The sequence below is a fragment of the Astatotilapia calliptera genome, chromosome 19 (genome assembly GCF_900246225.1).
Source record: "Astatotilapia calliptera chromosome 19, fAstCal1.2, whole genome shotgun sequence".
Taxonomy (NCBI): domain Eukaryota; kingdom Metazoa; phylum Chordata; class Actinopteri; order Cichliformes; family Cichlidae; genus Astatotilapia; species Astatotilapia calliptera.
The window spans coordinates 24,514,697-24,537,474 of record NC_039320.1 but is presented as its reverse complement, the minus strand read 5'-3'; the positions used below and the strand labels follow the sequence as shown (position 1 = coordinate 24,537,474).

At 43.2% G+C, this 22,778-nt stretch overlaps 2 protein-coding genes across 5 annotated transcripts in view; one reads left to right on the top strand and one right to left on the bottom strand.

Moving 5' to 3' along the window:
- Positions 1–171: 171 nt before the first annotated feature.
- rtn1a (reticulon 1a) lies at positions 172–22,644 on the bottom strand. 4 transcript variants are annotated; one of them, XM_026151031.1, is made up of 9 exons: positions 22,229–22,644; positions 11,053–11,775; positions 10,027–10,701; positions 2,680–2,887; positions 2,426–2,564; positions 2,265–2,334; positions 1,893–1,939; positions 1,750–1,808; positions 172–1,037 (listed from the first exon to the last, which is right to left on the bottom strand). In XM_026151031.1, exons 1-9 carry the CDS (start codon positions 22,449–22,451, stop codon positions 995–997), a joined length of 2,187 nt encoding a protein of 728 aa, XP_026006816.1. In that variant the 5' UTR covers positions 22,452–22,644; the 3' UTR covers positions 172–994. The 4 variants fall into 4 exon arrangements, with proteins under 4 accessions (XP_026006816.1, XP_026006817.1, XP_026006818.1 ...); XM_026151032.1 differs by lacking the exons at positions 10,027–10,701; positions 11,053–11,775; positions 22,229–22,644 and adding an exon at positions 7,704–8,346; XM_026151033.1 differs by lacking the exons at positions 10,027–10,701; positions 11,053–11,775; positions 22,229–22,644 and adding an exon at positions 4,571–6,018.
- lrrc9 (leucine rich repeat containing 9) overlaps positions 11,782–22,778 on the top strand; it is a 30,932-nt gene continuing 19,935 nt past the window's right edge. Inside the window, exon 1 of the mRNA XM_026151028.1 lies at positions 11,782–12,376. The gene's annotated coding sequence lies outside the window, so the exon portion shown is untranslated. The remainder of the gene's footprint in view (positions 12,377–22,778) is intronic.

Genomic DNA, 22,778 nt, shown 5'->3' with positions numbered 1-22,778 from the left:
TGTCTCCTACTATTAGAGGTGTGGTGGTGCCAGAATGTATTGGCCTATATTTATAGCTCGTCATTCCAAGTCTCTCATTCTAAGTGTTAGCACCTTAAACTTAGCTGTTGTGTCACACAGAAACACGACTTCATCTTATGAACGTCAACTCATCAGTAAAGTGGCTTTGGAGAAGTTTTACACCAAGGTACATTTATTTTTCTTATTCTTGTAATTAAATACATACTGTGAGTGCAAATAGTTAAAGAGTCCAGGGTCTAAAGAACTACAGAGTATAGTTGAACATAGTACAAAGTTGGACAGTTATTCAAACAAGCTAAATATCACCAGATACTCCTTGTCTTCATAAGTTGTACAATAGTACCTAAAACATGAGCGTGGGTATTGTTCCTTATGGTTATACAAAAGCAAAAACCCTACAATTACCACATCTAAGACGCATATCGTTAAATTATTTTGTGCTTGGAAACACCAAAAGGAAATCATTTTGGATATTTATATATATTGACATATACTGAGAGAAGCCCCATCTGCTAACTCAGAAACATGAAGCGGTATTCAACATTGGCAGCAGAGCACGTCTGTGGGCGTTTAGCCATTTTGTGCCAAACCGTACAGTTTGTGGTAAGCACTGCAAAGCAAAAGATGTAGCGTGACTTTTAAAAACTGCACAAAAGATATCAAATATTATTTACCCAAGGCTCGACTTCATGCACTTCATAATAAGCAACACAAAAAAAGTCAGTTTCTTTTTTTGTCTTCGAGTTGTGTACTTGTCTACCTAGAAACAGGATTATGTGCATACGTGTGACTGTTTGTGTGTGTGTTAGTGATTAGACTGCTATAGACAAGGTGAAGGCTTCTCCAGTGGATGCTTTTAGAGAACACCAAGATGACATAGCACTACGCCCCACAGATGACGACCAGGCTCTTTAACGGTGGGCCTGACTCCGAGCTGGACTGGACTGTCAGCTTCTCGGTGAGACACGTGGGTCTACTCCTCCTTCCTCTTGGCTCCAGGGATCTTTGCCTGGATCCTTGACAGAGAAAACAGGAATTTAATTTTTATGTTAACAGCAAGATGTTTACGCTGGATTTTCTTTTTCTTTTTTTTTTAATTTAAGGAGGGCATGACTTTGTGTGTTCTCTTTTTATGGTAGTCAATGGACCCGGCAAGTAGAGTCTGACTAAAATTAGCAACCTGCGTCCAGGAAGTGCATATTTAGGTATGAAAAGCAGTTACAAACCTAAAAACTCCTTGATTTTTGAGGGGTGTTGATGAGTTTATTTAAAGAAACACCCTGGGCATAATGCAAACATCTGTGGCTTTTCATTTCTTCAAAAGTGGCTGGAGAATAGGTAAATTTGCTAAGCAGTTAGAATTAGTATTTTCACATCCCACAGTTTTGATATTTTTATCATTAACAATAGTATCTGATAATTTTAGTTAAATAAAATGTACAATAGCATCAGCAAACCTATATTTGTTTTTCCTCATTTGCCCATGCCACAGTTTGAGAACCACTGAGTTGCATAAATATATGAAAGATGCCCAGTAGAAGTTCACTTATATACTGGACACTGAGCAACTTTGGAGAAGTCTGACTGTGACCACTGAAAATGGCAGGTACTTCTCCTTCATTTGTTTGCAGTAGACAAACATGAAAGTTGGTAAGTTGTAAACTTTCCCCCCCCCTTTCTTTGGCAAAAAAGTTCCTCAAATAAAATAACTGAATGGCAGCCACTCACTTGCCCACCACAGAGTTGACCTGGGTCCGTATTAGTCCCACGTACTGATCAATTTGTGCCTAAAAACAAAAAAAAAGACTTTTTAGAAGTTGAGCAATGTTTTTTCCAAACCATAGCTTTCTTGAGTTGATGTGCATTCCTACCTGATGTTTCTCATAGACCACAGGCAAGGTGAACATGGAGACCACAGCTGCAGAGGCACAGAAAAATAATGGTTAAAGTACTCTGACCTGAAGTGGAAATATGTTAAAAACAGGAAAAAAGTTGTTTCAACAGGAGGCCAAGCACACCCCAACCACTTCCCTTATCTAAGGTAAACTGGAAAAGCAAACACATACATGAAATAGAGCAGTACATGCCTCCAATAAATGCATTTGGTGCTCTCTCATGGTGACTGACATCTCATACTTCTGTTTAGTTCCCAATATATAAGGCTCTGTATTCTGATGATTATTAGGCTTCAGATGGAGTGTGAGTGAGTCAACAGCAGTGCCTGAAAGTCAGGATGAGCTCACCTAGGATGAGCAGTGTCAGGCCGTTGAAGAGAGCGCCTACGTAGGTCAGGAGCCACATCAGAACAGCAAACTGAAACAAAGTGTAGTTAAAGTTAGAGCTAGCAGACTTCTCAGCAGGGCTAAAAAGCAAACAGTGATCTTCTTTTAAATGTGATGCAAACCTTCAAAGAGTCAACCAGATCTTGTACAAGGAACAGCCTGCGGAGCTCCTTCATACAGGTGTTGGTGTAGAGCAGGATTTTGTCAGCATATTTACTAATCTGGTCCTGAGACAGAGCGATTTCCATCTCCAGGTAGGCCCTGGTAACATATACGAGAGCAGACAAAAGTGATACATGTCCACAGCCATCCATTATGTGAATGTCACTGACTGTTTAATGCAAACTGGTCATTTTCTTCAACTGTTTCCACTCACTTGAAAGGATGTCCCTCATCTGTCTTCTGCACAGCCTGCAGTACAGACTTGTAGATCCTGAAGCTGATGGTGGCCGAGAGGGCAGCCAGGGCTAAGTAAGCTCCGACACTGACCACACTGAACTGGGTCAGGGAGAAGAGGAGCAGAAGCACGCTGCTAAACACGGCCCCTGACTGCTTCACATTCCTCCAGTAGAGCAGATCAATCGCTGGGGAGGGAAGGACAGAACAAAGGTAAACTGTGTTAGGATCCATAACCAGCATTCTTTAGGTTCAATTTGTATCCACAGATGTACGTTTCACAAACTGGATTAGGCTGCTGCGGTCTACACACCACACATTTGGGTCAAATTACTGGAAGCTGTTCACAACCCAGGGTCCTCAGAGAGCTGTCACGTTATCTTGTTTTAACCCAGCTTCATAACCCAGCTTTTCATTAGGTTAGGCAGAATGAAGGTGTCCCAGTGACGGTGTGCCGGTTAAGTTTCTTTACCTCTATATATAGAGCGACCTTTCCAAAGGTAATAACTGACTCTGACTAGTTGAACAAGTGCTTCAATCTGTGTTGCGACACTCCAGGCCGGAGGGCTTCATTGTTATACCTGACGTGTGCTTAAAATCAGGAGCATCTGGTTGGGTCTCATACGTATACAAACATACATACCATCGGGCACGTTACACTCCAGGTACACCTGCACTGCCTGCTCACAGTGCAGAATTAATGATTGACCTATAGCTCATTGAACGCAGCAGCAGAAATAGAAGCACTATCAGCAGTTCACAGATTATGGCTCAATGTGATCTGGTCAGAGCAGCAGCTCTGGATCATGATGAAGGATGACGATGCATCAGGATCTCATTACAAAACATAATGATTCCTGTGAAGCACGCTCCCTCATACAGGAAGAAATATTTTGGATATACACATACCCCCAGGCTGTCATGTGTCTTGCTGCACTGGTTTCCTTCTGTTCTTCTTTGGGTGGTGGGCCCTGTAATTTAAAGCCACTAGCAAAGCAAAGTGATAACTGAGGATTAGCTCAGTGTACCATTACAGCTCCAGCAGCCGACGGGTCCTCCTCTGGCAGTCGGCTGGAAACATGGGCTTGTTTCCATGAGAACTGTCGGCTGCTCCTTTCACCTCTGCTGAACCGGCTGCCCCTCCACTCCAAGCACACCGCTACCACTGCGAGCCAGACAGAACCACTATAGTACGGACGCCATTAAATCCTTGATGACATGCAGGGAGAACTGTTTAATGTAAGGTATTGTGCCCACGAAGAACAGAAGATCGCTGCTGGGGTTTCTTGGGTGTCTTCCTCTGTGCTGTCCGCCTGCCTGCCTGCTCGCTCTAATTTTAGCTGTGGAGCTGTGAGCAGCATAGTGATGACGGCCATCTTTACTCTCCACTAAAAGGCATCTGTAGATGCCAAAGAGGGAGGCTAAACCTGGATGTGAAAGAACCACGATTGTCACTGAGTGAGTCTCAGCTCCGTCACACACTGTTCCCACACTGTGAAACAGCATGTCTTGTCTTCTTAGTAACTAAAATACATTACAAAAATGCTCAAGACCTATCCCAAACAACACCACCACTGTGAAATCAAAGACTCATTCATTGTCACAGCAGCTGCACATGGACCACTCCCCATTCGATCCATTGTTGCTGGCACGGCTCTCCATGTGGCTACTGATTTGAACGGAGATGCTCACATTCAATACACACAAAGACACACACACGGGCAGGCACAGGTAGCGCAGACAAATCAACAACAGACATTTCTGCTCGGGTGACAGGTGTTGACAAGGCAACAGCGACTGAGGTCTGTGATGCGCCGCACAGATGGCACGCAGACTGAAAAGCTTTAGCTGCAGCAGAAGCGAGTACTGACCTGCGGCTCCCATGGCTGAACAGGGAAAGAGGCAGTTGCTTTATCCACGGACAAAAGGAGAGCGGTGAAAGGGGAGTCCCCCCCCCTGCACAGGAGGGGAGGGGCTACAGCCACACCAGCAAATCAGCATTCGCCTGAGCAGGAATGGGGGCTGAGGGATGGAGAGGGACGTGTATGGGGTGCGGTTGCCAAAGAACCACATTGCAATCCAGCACACACACACACACACATGCAAACACACACTCGTTCTCTGTTGGAGTGCTTTTATGCTCAGACTTTAAGCGCAGACTAGCTGAGATGAGACAAAGAACGTCAACCAGCCACTAATTTAAAAGTCAGCACATCAGAGTGGAAGAACCAAAAGACTTAAAACTGCACGATTTGACTTACGACAGCTAATAATCTTCCTAGACTGCTCCATTAAAACGCTTTGGTGGCATGGCGCTGCTGAGCACCTGCCTGATGCAGTTACCATAGTTACCATGCTCCATTTTCTCCCCACCGTTCAGTGAGAGATGGAGAGACAGGAAGGGAGGGGAAAGAACGTTCCTTTGGGAACAGAGAGAGATTCATTTTCTCCGAATCTGGGGAGACATCGGCACATAATGTGTCTTTGCACCCGACATATGAACAGCCACTCCCTTTATTGTGGAGCACAAAAGGACAATAGCAGGTTAAATAGAAGGCTTATGGGTGGACAAGGCTGTGTCAGTGTATAATGAAGAGAAGTGAGTGTTTAAAAGGCTTATACATTATAAGTCGACAGTTAACAACCACATCACGAGCAAAATTAGTGTTTGAATTCATATTGATCAAAAGACATTGTGTCTCTTAAGATGCTAAAGCTTCGGCTCCTACACTTTTTTTTTTGAATGGGTGAATGAGAAACTTTAAGTGGTCTGTAGAACCACAAGTGCAGCCCATTCACCAAAAGCCTGTTTAACAGCTTAGTCTGATATTCATATAAAGGAAACCCTTAGGTATGATAGCACGATGTAAATCCCAAGTACAGCGATGACGGGGGGAAGCTGATTGAATGTACACAGGAAGCACAAATGCTGCCTGACAGCCCAGTCTAATGATATAATTATTTGCTCTGATATTGAACACAAACACTGAGCAAAAAAGAACAAAACAGAAAATGATTAACACCAGTGCCAATAATTTGATTTCCCATCCCCCTTTTTCTGTAGTGGAACTAGTTTAGCCTGACCTCATTAAATCACTGAAGACATCCTGGTGGCCTGAAATGAGCCATCAGCCAGATGGAAAAAACATGCAACAAGACTTCTGTTGCAACCATCTTTCACAGCCGAGAGTCGGGAAAGATTTGGACCACGGCCACTGTGATTTGGACTTGGGGATGGTACCTCATCATGATCATTATTATTCTCTAATATTGGTTAATATATTAATGCTATATTAACACAGCTCAATGACAACTTAAGACTGTTAAAACTATCTGAAAGCAGACACACCCACACCCATACATGTATATATATATATATATATGCACTGTGTTCATATCAAACAAGACCAACATATCAAAGAGTGAGGTTTGAACTAATAGCTCAGACTTCAGATTGCGCTGACTCTCAGTTTTAGATATTTTTTTTCTACTCTTATGATGAGAAAAACAGGGGATGGGATCTTTCTGATGTGGTCATGTCAGAGTCATATCAAACCCCACACATCTGCTGTCCAAACCTTCGAACTGTGAGGGGCATTCAATCACAAGGAAGTTGGCTTGAAAGGTGAGCTAAGGGCCTGCACTGAGGCCCAGTGTAAGATTAAAAAAAGATTATTATAATATTTGAAAAGCTAATACAGTCTTGACAGTTGGTTTTAGAGCTGCCACTAGTGTTCTTAATTTTAAAAACTCTGTGACTTTATAAAGTTAAATTCTCCAGGTGGCAGCAGATAGAAAAGCATCCGCAGTGGAGAGAATATATTTTGGCCAACAGTGTGCAATAGAAAACCCATAAGCTGTTTTGTATACCTGTCATTTTTTATTATTTTGATTACATCATGTATCCATGACTCACCCCTGGACAAGCCTACATCATAGTTTGATCAACCCTGATGAGTTTGGTGGCAGTGAATCAGTATTTTGTATGGCAATGAGAATGACTACACAAAAATGCCTACAGCTTCAAAATGATGATGCACAGGCATTTAAAAGGAGAAGATAAATCAGCTCACTTTCATCCTTTGTTGTGCTGACTGCGGTGACTTAATTTGATGCGATCTTGATGCTGTGTATCGTTCGCATCAGGCTATAATGTTACACAGCCTGGGGTATCGATGTAGATCAAATTAAATGTATAATGACTCAGCACATTAATAACAAATAGGATGTTTTTGTCATCCTGAATCAGATACTGTTATGGTCTCTGCTGTGATACAATAAACAGACCAGTCTGTCATGTTTCTATGGCTTAACTAGACCTAAAAAGACGACAGATAATGAACCACAATCGGCCCCCTCTGTAAGCTCTTCCTTGATGTTGGCACAGACGGCCGGAGGATGCTCTTCTCCGGCCCAGTCTCTGCAAGGTGCCATGGCGGCCAGAGAGAAAGGGCTGATGTAATGGGACTGGGTGCGCCCTGGTTACCATGGAGACAGTCTGTCAGTGCCATTCGGATGCTGTGACTGCCTCGTTACACAAAACAGAGCATCCGCCATAATAAACCAGCTTCCCTACACAGTCGCAAAGCGGGGAGGGTGATTACAGCAATATGCCTTGGTCCATGACACTAGCATCCATATTACCATGCACCCAAAACAGATGGCTCCCAGCACACTGATGAGGATACAGTTATTTTCCAAAACACCAAGCAGCGTCTCTCACCCCCCTCCCCCTCCCTTTGTTTTCCTTTTTTTTTGTGAGATGCACAGACATGAAACAAGAAACGATCCGTCATAAGGGCGTGTCCGTGAGAAAGGTGGAACAGCAAACGGCACAGTTTGAATCCCGTACGCTTACAGCTAATATGTAACATGCAAACCACACATGCAAGGGTGACACACATGAATGTTTAACCTACATGCAGAAATAACCATGTTACCCCTCCACGGCCACAACGTATGCACAGACAATAAATGAGCAAATCACAGTAAACACGTCAGTACCCTGGCCTTTCCAACTGCTCCAGGAGCATTCCTTCTTGGTCACGTCTGCAGCTCCCTGCATGCTGGTGATCAGTTTCTGTCCCTGTTCTCTCTCTCTCTTGATTTTCTCTTTCTGCTCTCCGTTTTCTTCTTTGCCTAGCTCTTCGGTCGCACCGACTCACTCACTCATCCCAGAAAGGCATGAATAGTCGAAAAAGGATGCGAGAGAGAGGCTGAGACGACAGAGAGGGAGGAAGGGAGGGAGGAAAGGTTTCCAAGGTGCTGCCGGCGCACGGAGCACAAAGACTGATGCTTGTGGAGCGGTGCTGGCTAGAAACAGAAGGAGAAGGGAAAGTGCGTATGTGCCTGTCTGTGTGGAGGGAATGGAGCGGAGGGGGGTAAATTGTAAACACCACACCACAGTTTCTGCTGCAGCAAATCATCCATGCAATGATTAAGAGCCCGGGGGGTTTGGGGGGTGGTGACAATCGAAGCTTCTTTCCTTTCACAATAAAAGTCCTAACAGAGCATCTAATTTGTAATAGTGGGGGTAAAAGCAACGGAAGGGTTAGGTGGATGCAGGGTCACGTGGTGTTTAGAAAGCTGCTTTTGTCGTAGCTCCAGTGTGGCATCATATGTATTTGAATCATTTGCAATATGCGCATTAAATATAGCACATACCACATGCTGTGCAGCCTTAAATAAAGAAGAAAAAAGGGAATTCTATAGTCTGATGTCATGCTGCACACCAGACAGGATGCAATGGAATATTTTATGAGCATTGAAAAATATGGCAACCATCCAGATTCGTTATTCTGTATTTGCACATGACACAATTTATGATTGTAGCCATAGATTAAAATAGCCTTTTCCAATATGACTCACTGGCAAATTAAGAGGCAAAGTGCTTGTTCTTAATAATTCATAACAAGAGACACTGTGCATTTACAGCACAATGCTCCTTGCTTAGTGCCTTCGGGATGTTTGTGTGTTATGGTTTCCTCCCCAGAACACATTTGTAATGCAAATGAAGCTGGAAAATGTGACAGAAAAAAGCAAAGTTGGATGTGTAAAAATGCAACTTAAAGAGCACAGTCATTGTGTGGTGTCAACATTGAACAGAAAACAATGTGCTAATACCAGTTTTCAATCCCATCAAAGCTGCCAGTCCTGTCCCCTCAGTCCTCCTCCCCTCCACCCGCTGACAGCCACACCTCACACCTTCTGCTTCCTCTACAAGCTTGACGGGCCTTCATGCCAATACCCATGGAGAGGAAATGAAAAAGCTAACCTGGTCCCCCATCGCTGTTGCTATGGCAACTGGTATGGAAGTGCATGGACTGATGCAAACAAAATCTTCTCCCCTTCAACACAGCCTAACATAACAAAGGTGCACTATGCCCTCTAGTGGTGGAGATAAAAAAAAGACCTGACCTGCTTTTTACTAGCATTTCCAGAACCTTCTTCTAGCCTCAGTAAACAAAGTAAAACAAATGCATTCAGCTGTTATGAAATGTGTCAGTTTACATTTTAAACATGCAGCTATTCACCTGATTCAACCAGGGTGTCGGTACAACCCATGCTTTCTTAGAGGCCACAGAGGAACCAACGCAGACAAAAAAAAATCTAAATCAGAGGTTATTTTATTTGCTCTACAAACATGGGGGATTCAAGAGGATTCCTTCAAAGCTCTTAAGTAAGAGAGTGCCCCAGTTTTGACATCACAGGATTATGTAAACCCGCTGTTTACACTGACAGCCAGAACAGCCAATAGAAATCAAAATAGCCCTGCTGAGATCAAAAGGTGCAGGCTATCCAGCATTAACTGCTCACTGTGAGTGGCATGTCTGACTTATCTAATCTCAGGGGGCTGAAGGCTGATGTGTGAAGCCAGATGTTGTCAAGATGCTGGAAGCCCTCCACCCCCTCCTGCACATTTGTAATTCTTATCATTTGCATCATTAGAGTCACAGGCCTGAAACTGTAGCTGATTTTCAGTTGCCTTGCATTTTAAAGCACCATATCCTTTCTCTGTTTTTCCTTCTATACACCACCAGGGGGAACCAATTGTGGGGATAGTGCAAGACAAGCCTTCCCACCCACTCCTTGTACAGAGATAAACACTGAGCAGCTATTTCACGGCCTTGTCAACAAATCATTGCCAAAACACGCAGTCCATTAAGTAGCTTCTATGATAAACACCAGCAGATAAATTAGTACTTGTTCCATGAGCTGACAGCTAGTATTTAAGATGGGAGCACAGCAACAAATAAAAGATCACAAATAAGTTATAAGTTTGTGTGTAAACCTAAGAAGATATAACAGCAACAGTTTTAGGACTCACCTTTTTGTTTATCAAAGCCCTCCAGGAAAGTTGATGCAATAGGCTTTCCCAGGTCTTCTTTGCCCTCGCTGGTGATTTTGTGCATGTCTTCCTGGTGGGGCTTTTCTGATCGCACCTCGGGAGGCACGGCCGCAGTTGGGGGCTTTGGTTTGCTAGGGCGATCCTCCTCCTTTTTCACTGGGCTCTTGATCTTTTCTGAAACCAGGGGCTCAACGGGCGCCCCCTCAGTGGTACTGCGGGGAGGGACAGTGGTGGGAACCAGGGGGGAGGGAGGGCTGACTCCCTGTTTGGGGCCACTGAAGCCTTGCTCTCTCTTTGGGCTTTCTTCGGACGCAGACTCAATGAAGAGATCACTGTCAAGCTCTGCCTCCCTCTCTTCCCTCAGTATGCTGTAAGCTGTGGGTGGAGCGTGACTGCCAGCGAGGCCTAAACCACCCTTGGCAACTGGGGGACTGTCAAAGGGGTTGTTAGGCTGGCTGAACGTGCCCTTGCTTTTAGGTGGCTGGGCAAATGGGTTGCTACTGGCCTTAGGAGGTTCCTCAGACACCAGCTCAATCTCAGAGTCCCCAGACTCTGCGCTGCTGCCATCATGGTCCCTGCCACTGCCCTTTGTGCCTGGGCTGCTTTTGGAAACTGCATCAGACTTGAATATGTCATGAGAGGGGAAATCTTTTTCTGCTCACAAAAAAATCCAGAGAAAAGAAGGCATTAGTGTCTGGACACTAAATCTGGACACACAGTATGTGCATACATGACTTAAAGCTAGATTACATAACTTTTGAAAGAATAAATAAAACTCTTTTCTTTTAGCAAATAAAGTCTGTCTACAAGTGCTAAATGTTAGCATTTTCTCCTATTAATATGGTAATTTGCACACCCCAGCCACAGAGAAAAAACGTAACCTGTAATTCTAATGTGTGTGTGTGTGTGTGTGTGTGTATTGATGCTGATATACCAAGCTACAGACTTTTATCCATGTAGTGCACAGGTGAAAGGTGTTTGTGTGTGACTATGTGCTTTGCCTACTTGTTGGTGAAGCACTGGGAGTGGAGGCTGGGCTGTCGTCCTCTGGCTCTGACAGCGTGACAGTGGGGACCCCCTGTATGCCCACACTGAGGACGCTTTCACGTTCAGACGCATTGACTGAGGGGGGGTGTGGCGGCGGCTCTGCCTTAGTAGTTGTTGGCTGGGACTCGGTCAAAGTGATCTTCACCGGGCTGGCCGTCTGTGGCGTGTCGCCTAGGTTTCGGTAGGAACGGTAGTCTCCCAGCTCCTCATCAGATGGCTCCTCAACATAGGGGAAAGAATGCGAGCCCAGTGCCGGACCTAGATTTTCTTCATCCTCATCATCCTCATCTCTTCTGGGATTCTTATCAATGTAGCTGCCCAATAAGTCATGTCCAGCTGAGCCTTTGTCCAGCAGGTTGTGCAGAGCCCCCTGTTGCTGGTCAGGGCGCTCGTCGCCGTGGCTGATGTCCATGTAGTTGTAGGATTCTGTCTTATCTGAGCCCAGCAGAGATTTTGCTGCATCACTAGCTTGGCTGGAAGTCATCTTGGAGCTGAAGCTGTAGGTGTCACTTGAGAAGTGATCCAAGGAAGAAGAACCTGAAGCGTGGCTAGAGGGCTTCAGGTCGTCAGACAGGTAGGAGGCTTCCTGGCCCGTTGTGAAGGTCTGATTGGACAGCAGGGAAGTGTAGACATCACCATCATCATTCATAGGCTTCCTGAACAGGCCAGACATGGGATCATCTACAAAAACAACCAGACAGACAGAAAGCAAGAGTGAGAGAGAGGCATGAAACTTAGGTGACAGATAAGTGTCACACAGAATCAAACCAGCCTGTGCCTGAGCAGTCTGATTAATGAAAACATCCAGTTAAACAAGGCTGCGCTTCAGCTGGATCTGCTGCCAAAAAGAGGGGCTGTGAAAGCAGCACAGTCAGACTGGGTGCCTGTCTGTGCAGATCAGGAGGGATGCGGTAACAGAGCGTACTTGTACCCGACGAGGGACAAAGGGGGATTGTTCAGGCTCCCCCAAAAAACACAGTGTCGGAGCCAAAGTCTGTTCTAAATCATGCCAGCAAAGGGTATTCTGTAATCACATTTCTACTCTGTAATCACCAGTTCTCCATCTTCACAAAATAGTGTCATCAAAATGAGCTTATGCACACATGCTAATGATGCAGCACAGGAACGGTGAGGACCAGGCAGGAAAATAACCAGTCTCACATAATGCAAACTGAAGTGGTAAACAGGTGATTGCTGGCAGGTGTGAGGACTACTCCCTGCCGTCTTTCTGGACTGTGCTGTGTGTTCCTTTGTGGACTGGGCTGATTTATCCACTTGTGTGGTAAGCTGAAAGGTTTTCATCAGTTGCTTCTAGTCACTGTAATGTATATTAAGACTGATCCATGAAGATATGGATAAGCAGTAACAATACAGAGGTATGTCCTGACGGGCAACTTCTGCTTATATTAGGATTATTTAATTTAGTATTTTAGCCTCCCATTACAGGAGTGTAGTCCTGTCCTCTATTTCTACTGCTTAAGCAGGTGAGTCAGTTCAAGTCAGACATGAGCTGTAGTTGGAGTTGACTCACTTTATAAATTTGAATGTCCATGCTTCATTAATGCGGTGTTTTAGTTTATATTGTAATGAAGTTTACTTACTGATAGGATACTCCCAGTGCTAAAGCAGTGGCTTGTTGGCTTCCCACAACCATGATGTTTTTCACGTATTTTAATATTCCATAAATGTTTTAAATATTTTTTTAATAATTTAATTTAATATGGTTTTAATAAACACCCATAACAATGACACATAATGTCACATAAAACAGGAAGGAATGTCAGAACATTAAGAATCAGGAGCAAAGGTCAAGTCAAGTATTTCCATTTCCTGACTTTAATTTCAATTCAGTTTTATTTTTATAGCGCCAAATGACAACAGTTGCCTTAAGGTAGGACGAAGACCAACAATCAAATGTCCTACTATTAGCAGCACGTGGTGGCAGTAGGAAGGAAGAAGATCCTTTTTTTCCCCTCCAGCAGAACCAGGCTCAGGGAAGGGCAGGGGACGGGGCAAAACTTTTAATAAATTTGGATCAACTGAAGAATTCATGTCAAGCTTCCCAGTCTAAGTTGACAAAGAGTCCCACTTCATATAAAACTGCAACATTTTTATCTCATCCTCCTGTCACACATATTGAGACAATGTCCGACATTTTTATTGGTTCTACTTTATAAAAGTAAACATGGCTGAAAGAGACACATCTGCAGGTCTATGGGTACATCCCTAACCAAACATGTCTGGATAGTTTGTGTATTTCTTCAGTTTCAGCCTACCCTTTTTTAGTATTGTTCCACTTTGTCCCACACATGCCTACTCTTTGCCCCACATTTAGTTTGTTGGAATCTGTTCACCCTATACCAGTTTTAGTTGTGCAACATGTGTATAAAATGAACATCAGCAATCACAGTAGTCCCACAAAAATACAAACTATATACCATATAATGTTAATATTTGTATTATGCTGTGTACAAATCAGAGTTTATGCTTCCACAAATCCAGCTCCTCCCCCCTGCTCTCCAGCCTTGCTTCTCCCAGGGCAGCGGTGAGGCTATAAATAGGCTGGATCCAGCTGCTGGGCTGGATGAGGGGGTAAGATTTTAAATAGCAGCCTTCGGGTTAGCTCTGGAGGATGCAGACTGACTGACAGAAGACCCAACAGGTCAGGACGTCCCGTCCCTCCCTTTGCTTCCTCTGAAAAGCCCCGCCACCCTTTCCTTCGGCTGTCCTTCCAACTGCTGCTTCCTCAGTCATTAACAATAGATCATACCGCAGTACAGGGACATAAACACTACACACACAAACTGAGATACAGGGGAAAGCGTGATGTGGCACGGAAGGAAAGCAAAGCAGGTCAACACGTTTTTCAATAGGTTGCTGTTGAGCCATATTCAGCTCAGTAACATGAATGCCCTTGATGTACTGCTAAAGTGAAGCAACATGTAATCCTCTTAGTCCACTACTATGGTATAGGTCCCATCAATCGTCCCACAGGCAACAGCATCATAATCTTAACACTCACTGATTCACTGTACAAATGCTGTGCAGTGGGAAGCACTTAAAGCCACTAAAAACTGTGAAGCAAGGTCATCTCCCAAACTGGGAACTGCTCATGCTCCTGTTGATTGTAGGCAACACCCCCACTGCTTCCATCTATATCAAGCATTTTTACATAACAACACAGGAAATACAGTTCAACAGCACGTTCAACAATTAAGAGGCACGATTTCTGTCTTTAACCGCCATGAGAGCAGCTGCTCTGAGCAGCCGCTTGACAAACTTGGTGGAGATTGAGGGCATTTTGAATCTGCTGATCTGATATAGCACCCAGACAATGGGAAAAAAAACCCACAAGGCTGAAACGAATGCCTTACTGCAGTTGGGACAGGATTGGAAAAGACAACAGAGGAATTCTCAGCTCACACAACATAATCATGTCACTGAAAGGATTGCGCAGTGCTGTGAATGGGCAGTCCCTTTGTTGTCCTCTGTGCAGCCAGTGCAGCTCTGAAACTAATGCAGCCTGACAATCTGTGCTACACCAAGGCATGGGCTCCTAATTATCAGGCAACACACAAATGTGAGCACAGATATCAAAAGGGTTTGGAGTTGCAACATGAATATATTAGCACTGGAAATAAAGGTGCACTGAGCCGCCTATATGGCAGTCATTCAGTGTGCAATAAAAACGAAAAAGCATTAAAAAAGAAACTTTGAAAATGAGGAGATGCAAAAAGAAATGTCGCTTTCCCCCCCCACAAAGCATGCCTACAGACTCGAGCATCATGGTGCCTCACTCCTTGCAGGCAGCAGTGCAGGAAAGAGTCAAAAGGCATGCTGCTGATTCCATGATCCGTAGAACAAGCTGGACTGACATTCTGGCATAAGTCTGTCTGTCTGCACTGTCCGAGCACACAGAGACCCTCAATAGTCCCAGTCATACAGTTAGTTTCATAAGCCTTTGGATGATGACTTTTTGGGGGGAATTTATGCCTCTGTACGGCCCACAGGATTTGAGAATTAAAAACTAAATCAAGAGGTGATTGGAGATGGGGTTTCACCTGTAATTCAAGTGCTTTAACTAAAGTACTGGATTAACTGCTTAGGCATTACAATTGTCAAATTAAGCAGGAACTTATATTTGGCATCACTGGAACTCTCAATATGAGGTCCAAAGAGATGTGGATGCAAATGAATGCAAATACAAATCGTATACAACAAGATGAAAACTGGTTATACTCAAGAAGAAGGAGGCCAGATTAGAGTTTGCAAGAAAACACCTAAAAGAGAGAATTTGTTTTCAGATGGAACCAAGATTAACTTCTACCTTAATAATGGGAGCAGAATTGTATGGAAAAAACTGAGAGACAGCCCATAATCTGGAGCATACCATCTGTCATGGTGGAGATAATGTTATGGTATGGACATGTATGGCTGCCAGTGTAACCGGGTCACTAATGTTTATTGATGACGTGACTGCTGATAAGAGGCAGTAGGATGAATTATGAAGTGTGTAGGGCTGTGCTCTCTGCTCAAATTCAGCCTAATGCTGCAAAACTGATCTGACAGCTCTTCACAGTTCAGATGGATAAATACCCAAAGCATAGTGCAAAAGCAACCCAGAGTTTCTCAGAGCAGAGAAATGAGATCAGGGCTGAGCGATATGGCCTGAAATCCATATCGCGGTATAATTTGAAGCATGTGCAGTAATGATATATATTGCGATATATTCTTTTCTTCTGTATAATGTATTTTCCACACTATAAGGCACTTAAAAACTTTGGTAAGCAGCACTGCTTGATGGATTGTCAGAGCATTACGGCTGCCGTAGTGAGGAGCTTCGCGGAGTAATCTGGGCTTCAGGTCCCTAAGTCAAACGAACACTGAGAGTTAAAAACGGTCTAAATTCTTTCATCTTTAATAAAATGATCAGCGTTGCTGCTTTACCAGGTGTAACAATTAAGTTTAACATCCAGGCATCGATGAAAACAGAATTTAATACATTCAACGAAGTTACAAGTTAACAGGAAGTTAGCTCGCTAGTTTCCACCTAAACATGACATACCATGTTCTGAGAGATTTTTGAAACTAATTAAAACGTACAGCTCTGCTACAACTTCCAACATAAATGAAGACAGAAAACTAAACAGCAGTGACGTTTGCAGGGTTACTGAAGTTGGACTACCTGATATATAATGTTGTGCTACGTGATTGCTAGCGACACAGCTATGTTAGCATAACATTAGCACAGTGAAGCTGGAGGATGAACGCCAACTTTTTTTCCCACTCGATAAAAGTTAACGTGAGGGATTCTGGTGGTCAGGCACAAATGCAATCGCATAGCAGGATGCTATACATGGGCCAAACTTCAGTCAGGAGAACAACTGAGATTATTCATCCATAATACGAGGTTAGTTATTAATATACTGCAACAACATGGGAATAGAACAGCTGCGAGAGAATTCAACATTAATGAATCAATGTTACGGAAGTGGAGGAAGCGCAGTTTTTGGCTTTCCCCATATTTCAAAAGTGCTTCATCTCTTTGCTATGACTGTCGTGCGGCACAATTTGCCGATGATAATGGTTGTAGCCGCTGCGATGCTTTTGACCAAAACAGGTGCAGCTTGAAGACATCATCAACATGCGCTATCGCGGTAGAGCGGTATAGTCAAAATCTCTATCGTTGGCCAAATTTATATAGTTTCTATCGTATATCGTTTATATCGCCCACCCCTAAATGAGATATTCTTCATTGACCAAGTCACCTCATCTCAACCCAACAGAATGTTTTTTAGTTACCGAAGACCAAACTTAAGGCAGAGCGACAAGCTTAACAAGGGAGGAAACACAACATGTGGTGATGTGACACCAGCCATTCATTTACTGAAAAAGAGTTTTATCCAAGCATAAATAACAATCTTTACAGTTAAAAATTTTAGTTTGTTCCATTCATTTTGAACTTCTAAATATTGGGGACTGTGTATCAAACGTCAGTTAAGGCAATACTTTTGAATTATAGCTGACAGTCTACACTTAAAATAATCTTTATTGTTTGAGTTCAAGTGTTGTGGTGTACGGAAGTAAAATCCCAACCCCCCCCCAAAAGTGCAGTTCTTCAAAAACATATAGTGTATTTGAGCTTCTCCTTTAGGCATCTCTGACTTCACAGCTCTGTTAGGAATCCATTACTCCACCCATGACCCAATGAGCAATGGTGTTACTTTTCAGGTGTTCTCTTTCACCATATGACCTTGTGGAAATGGCTCTATTACAGTGCTCTTCTTTCAACCCATCTGTGCATTTGGGGCTTGAACTTCCTACAAGTTGTCCTTTCTTTACCGGAAAGACAAAAACTGCACAAAAACATGCTAAACATGGACTATATCCAAAGACATGTGCATGTGTCAAAATCACAAAACATTTAAATAAGCCAAAGGTACATGGAAGTGCATATTATTCACTTGTTTTTATTCTTCTGTTTCCCTTTATTGGGTTTTGTAAGTGTGTTAGCAGAGCACAAGTGGTTTACATGCTGGTAAATTTATTTAACCCTTGTGTGGTGTTCGTATTTTTGTTACTCAGCCGGTTCATGGGTTGGTGGACCCGCTAGGTTCTTGGCTTTCCAAATTACACTATCAAACAATTTTTTGTTAAATTACCAAACAGGATGTTTACTTCATCCAACTTTACAGACATATGAACAGGCAACATGGTTAATTTTTTCCCTTACCTTTTGTTTAGATCACATTTATGAATTAAGTGCTTCATCGTTTTTCTTTATTAAAATGTTATAAATAAATCTATTATAAAATCAAGTGGAGTGAGTGAAAGACACCAAACATTTACACGTGAAAAAATAATTAATTGTTTAATTTTTCTTTTGAAAAAAACTGAACACGGGTCTCACAGACCCGAACACCATACAAGGGTTAACTAACTGGTGGTATTTTATGAAGAAAGTTAAGTATTTGCCTTTTGTGATTGATGTGGATGATTGAAATTATAACTCTAGGGTTCACTATGATTTCCTGGTAGCTGGTATAATAATAGATTTCTAAATTGAGTCTTTTGTATATCAGTGTTTAAATGAAGTTAAAGTTGTAATGGTCTCTGGCTCTAAAAGCTCTGGCTATTACATTTAAGTTCATGTACAAGCAGATGAATACCAATCACTGAGTACCACATTTTAATGATGGTAAAGAAAAAGAAAAAAAGGGGAGCACAAAAACAGCCTATACTGAGAGCTGAGGTCGATAGGAGAGCAGCTGGGCAGATGGATTCAAGTGCTCTGCTGCATTGATCCGAAATGACAAGGGCATACAATTACTGTAAGAAATGTTTGGTGAATCCACCACTGTTTAAAAAAAAATCACTTAAAGCCACCAGGACAATTTTTATTGTTCCAGCAGCCTCTGTCAAAAATAAATCCATTTAGAGGCAGTTTAAATAAAATCTATCCCCATTTAGAATGTAGCTGTTATACAGTGCTTGTCTTCCAGTGTATTGATTCTATCTTTCCTGCTTGGATGAAGCTTTATGGATGAATAGAGAGAATGTGGGAGGATCCAGACCGAGCGTCTGCACACCGCTCTCATCGGGTCAATTTAGCGTGACTTTTAAACAGCAATTCGCTTTTAAAAGTGTGGATGCAGGTAGGAAGGCAAGCTGACAAAGACTACCATAATTTACACGCCCACACACAAAAAAAAACTAATGGTCAATGCTCGTTGTGAGTGCCTTTGTTGATAGTAATTCTAATCCCGAGAGCACTTTCGCACTATGCCCAGGGATTACTCAGGACTCTCTGCTCAGCGCTAGAGAGCTGGTAAGATCAGATACATGGCATCATGTTTCACATGTTGGCTTTGAATTGCCTTCCGGGTGAACACATGGGATCTAAAATGTTGACTTATTGATATAATGAGCGCACTAATGCTTTTATATGGTCCCTCTTCAAAAGAGCTTCTTGAGTTTGGTCTACCACACCTTTATTTGTCCTTATATGCCTCAGCATTAGGTAACAGGTCCAGGAGACTGTAAATCCAGATTACACATTATTAAAACTAGTGCCAACTCAGAAGGACTGCAACCCAGGTTAATTCTTTAAAGCTACAATTTACAGATGTCTCCTAAACGTGTCACACACAGACAAGCTAAAAATTATGGTTGTGAAAAGAGGACTGGCATAAGGATGCATTAATTGAATATAAACATTGCCGTGGAGAGCGTGGCGATTGTGGATGCCACTCCTACACACAGAATGGAGTAGTCAGCAGTCAATATACAGGAAGCATGGGTAACAGACAGCAACTTGCAGCCAGAATATGGGCAATTATGCACTGAACCTCAGGTTCATCAACGCACTCGCTCGGCTCTTCAGCATTGCATCCACCAAGTTTGACTGAGTTATCAAGATTGCTGAAGAAAAGGTGGACAGATGAACTATTATTAAGATATGTAAGGCTCATGCAACAGCAGAAACACTCACAGCTGACCATAAGATACCAAGTTAAAGTTAACCTTAAAGGAAAGTGTTGTCTATCATATTTTTACTCTTTCCCATCACGCCAGCCTTTTGAAACACCAGCCTTGTCATCACAGCTTCACCTCTCTAACCATTAAGCCCCCTTCTTTCTTATTTTATCTTGCATCTTTATCATCTGCTCTGAAAAGACCTTGTACTGCTTACCCCCTCCCCCCTCCCCTTGGGAACAGCTCTCACGGCTAAAAGCACTGTGCTGGCTTATGCAGTCCACTAAGTGCTTTTTCTATCTCAAAGATATGGAAAAGTCCCAGCCAGACATATGCTGTCTCATCCTTGTCACTGATCTGTGCTAAAAGGAGAAAAACGTGAGTCTAATCCACCCATCAGCCACTGGATTGGAGTAGAAAGTTTCTTATGACCGATATGCTTTTTCAGGTTGTGATAAAATGATGCACCAGGAGGAGTTATGAAAAAGTAAAGGCAGTGTCACTGTTTGTGTATCTTATGTGCTCAGTTTTTTTCTTCACTGGCAGAATTCAGGCCCAAGCTATCAGAAACACCATCTGCTACAGAACAACCAAACCCAACTGTTGTGTTCTCGCAGCACATCAGAGCTGGTCAGAGCTCCTTCCGCTCCTTCCTTTTCTCGTGACTCTTGAAACTTTTATAGGATGGGAAACTTTTAGATCAAAGAGGTTATCCGATCCGAGGATAAGGTTCTGCCCTGTGGTGATTTAATATGGCTGAAATCAGCATTATCGGGGTCTGTGGGTACATCAGAGCTGTGAACATGATTTAGAACAGACATGGATTGATTATCTGCAGAAAGATATGGTTTCCAATCTCATTTTGTTCAAAGCCAAAAAAATTCCAACCTCAAAACTATTTTTTCAGCAACGCAGAGAAGAGAAAAAGAAAAGCATGAGTGGACTTTTAGGAGTGAATGTCTTTGACAAAGATCAGACTGGACGATAACATGACTACATAAGAGTGAAACGTCCTCTCTGCCCTGCTAGATGTGATGAGATCTGCACTGTTCCCACCAAGAACATAACTGACAAAGTGGATTACTTCACTGGTATGGATACGGCTCAATGGGAGTCCGAGGAACAGCACAAAGCTATTCTTTTCCTCTTTTAGGAACCAAAACAAAGTGTGTGTGTGTGTGTGTGTTTGTCTGCATGCACCTACCCATGTTTGAGCCTGTCTGGCACAGAATGCCAAAAAGTAGAGCAAGTGCTCTGTTTACGTCTTCTAGAACACGAGGACAAACGCTGACAAGCCAGTTTAAAATGTCACACTGACTTGCTTTAAACGCTTCAGCAGCGTTTCTGTGTGTTTTATGTCAATTTTCCAAGCGGTTTTCCTACTGCACAATTCAGATTTGGATACTGTCATGGACAACTCTGTGCATCAAAGGATTTAAGTCCAATTTAAGCATTCAGCTATGCTGTTGTCCTTAAAGGATTTACCAGTGGCTAGATGTTTTCTTTTCTGTTTTGGAGCAGCTGCTGCAGAAGCAGCAGCAAGTGAAATGTGAAAAACCTGAGCAGCAAGGAAGAAAAACTGGGCAGCTCTTTTTTTTCTTCTTTTTTTAAAAGCACAAGCTCATGAATTTTTCAGTGGATTGGTGAATAAAAGTGCAGGGCTCTAGTTTTGCTCGCCAAGTGAACAGTGAACACTGTTAAGGATTAAAAATAGCAGCTTGAGATGAGCAGTGCTAAGGAGAATGATGACGGATCCAGAACCAAGGTCTGCCTTATCTTATCACAAAGTCCAGCATCCAGCAATGTGATGACATCACTGACACTATCCACGGAGGTGCACACAAAAACTGGGATGCATCATGTAACCCCTCTCTCGCGCATAAATATAAAAGACAGACAACAACTCCCCTAAAGTTCCCAAAACCTTTCCAAACTCATCTAGTTCGTGAGTTCTTATTATTATTATTATTATCATTATATTAGGTTCTTTCATGTTTATTCATCTATGTTATAAACGTGTCCTCTCTGTTACCCATTCTTTTTTGTATTTTTAGTTTTGTTACTGGACTAATGAAATCTTATGCTTAGGGATTAAGCTGTTCTCTTTCTATCCAGACACTGGCTTTGTAAGCTAAGGCCTGTAATTTGTAGCCTCACCTTCTCAACAAGCAAATATTTCTAATATAGATGTAGACCTAGCCCACATGTACGAGATGATACAGTAGTTATGGTAATGAACAGGCCATTCAGAGTTCAACAGGCTATTTGGTATTGCCTTCATCCAAGCAGATTCTTGTCTCCTGAGCGGAAAACCACTCGGTCATGAGCTATATGACGTTTCATAACTATAAAGGGCTGTTGCCGAGTTTAGTTTGGAAATATGTCTGCCATTTTTTCCCCTACGGCATCACTGAAGTTGCTTCCTCTTGGCTTTGTTTTTGTTTTCGAGCTCGGAAGTTTTATCCCGGGCTTACAGACAAGCCGTCTGTCGTAACGCTAATTCTCTGATAAATGCTCTCGCCTGCGTCCCTCACACTGTATTTATTCACACCGTAACATCGTCCTGTTACCTTCTGAAAAAGAAGACACGTAACGTGGCTAGACTGATTATAAACTGTCACATATTTAAGCATTTAAGGGCAATAAGTGCAAGCTTTACCTGTAGATGCAGTTTCCATAGCAACGGGAGGCCTTTTCCCGTCGTCCTGGAAAGGATGAAATTGTTGATCCAGGTCGCCCAACGCGTCGCCGCCTCTCGGCTTCAATTCTTCGCGCAGCTCGCCGAAGCGGCTCTGTGTGTTACCAAACAGGCCGTTCCTCTCATAGTCATCCCCAAACCACTTCCCCTCCGAGCCTAGCTCCTCACCGGGCTGCGCAGACATGCCTTTTTCCTGTCGTCGGACAGATGATATTATACTAGCTACACAAAGCTGCTGCCGCTTCTCTCTCTGCCGTAATCGTTTGCGCTAGGATGTGTGACGGAGAAAACCGCGCAACAACAACAACAACAATAGTGCGGCTCCTGGCTGGCGTCTGTCAGCTGAGACCGGGGTTTGTGGACGCCACAGATGAGGCGGTGCAGTCGGGAGCGAGAGGAGAAGGAGAAGGAGTGAGGTTGATTGTTTTAGTTCACTGCTCCGACGCTGACGTCATAGTGTCCGCGAGCCCTTACGGTTGGCACCACTTTATTTGGGACACAGTCAAAGATC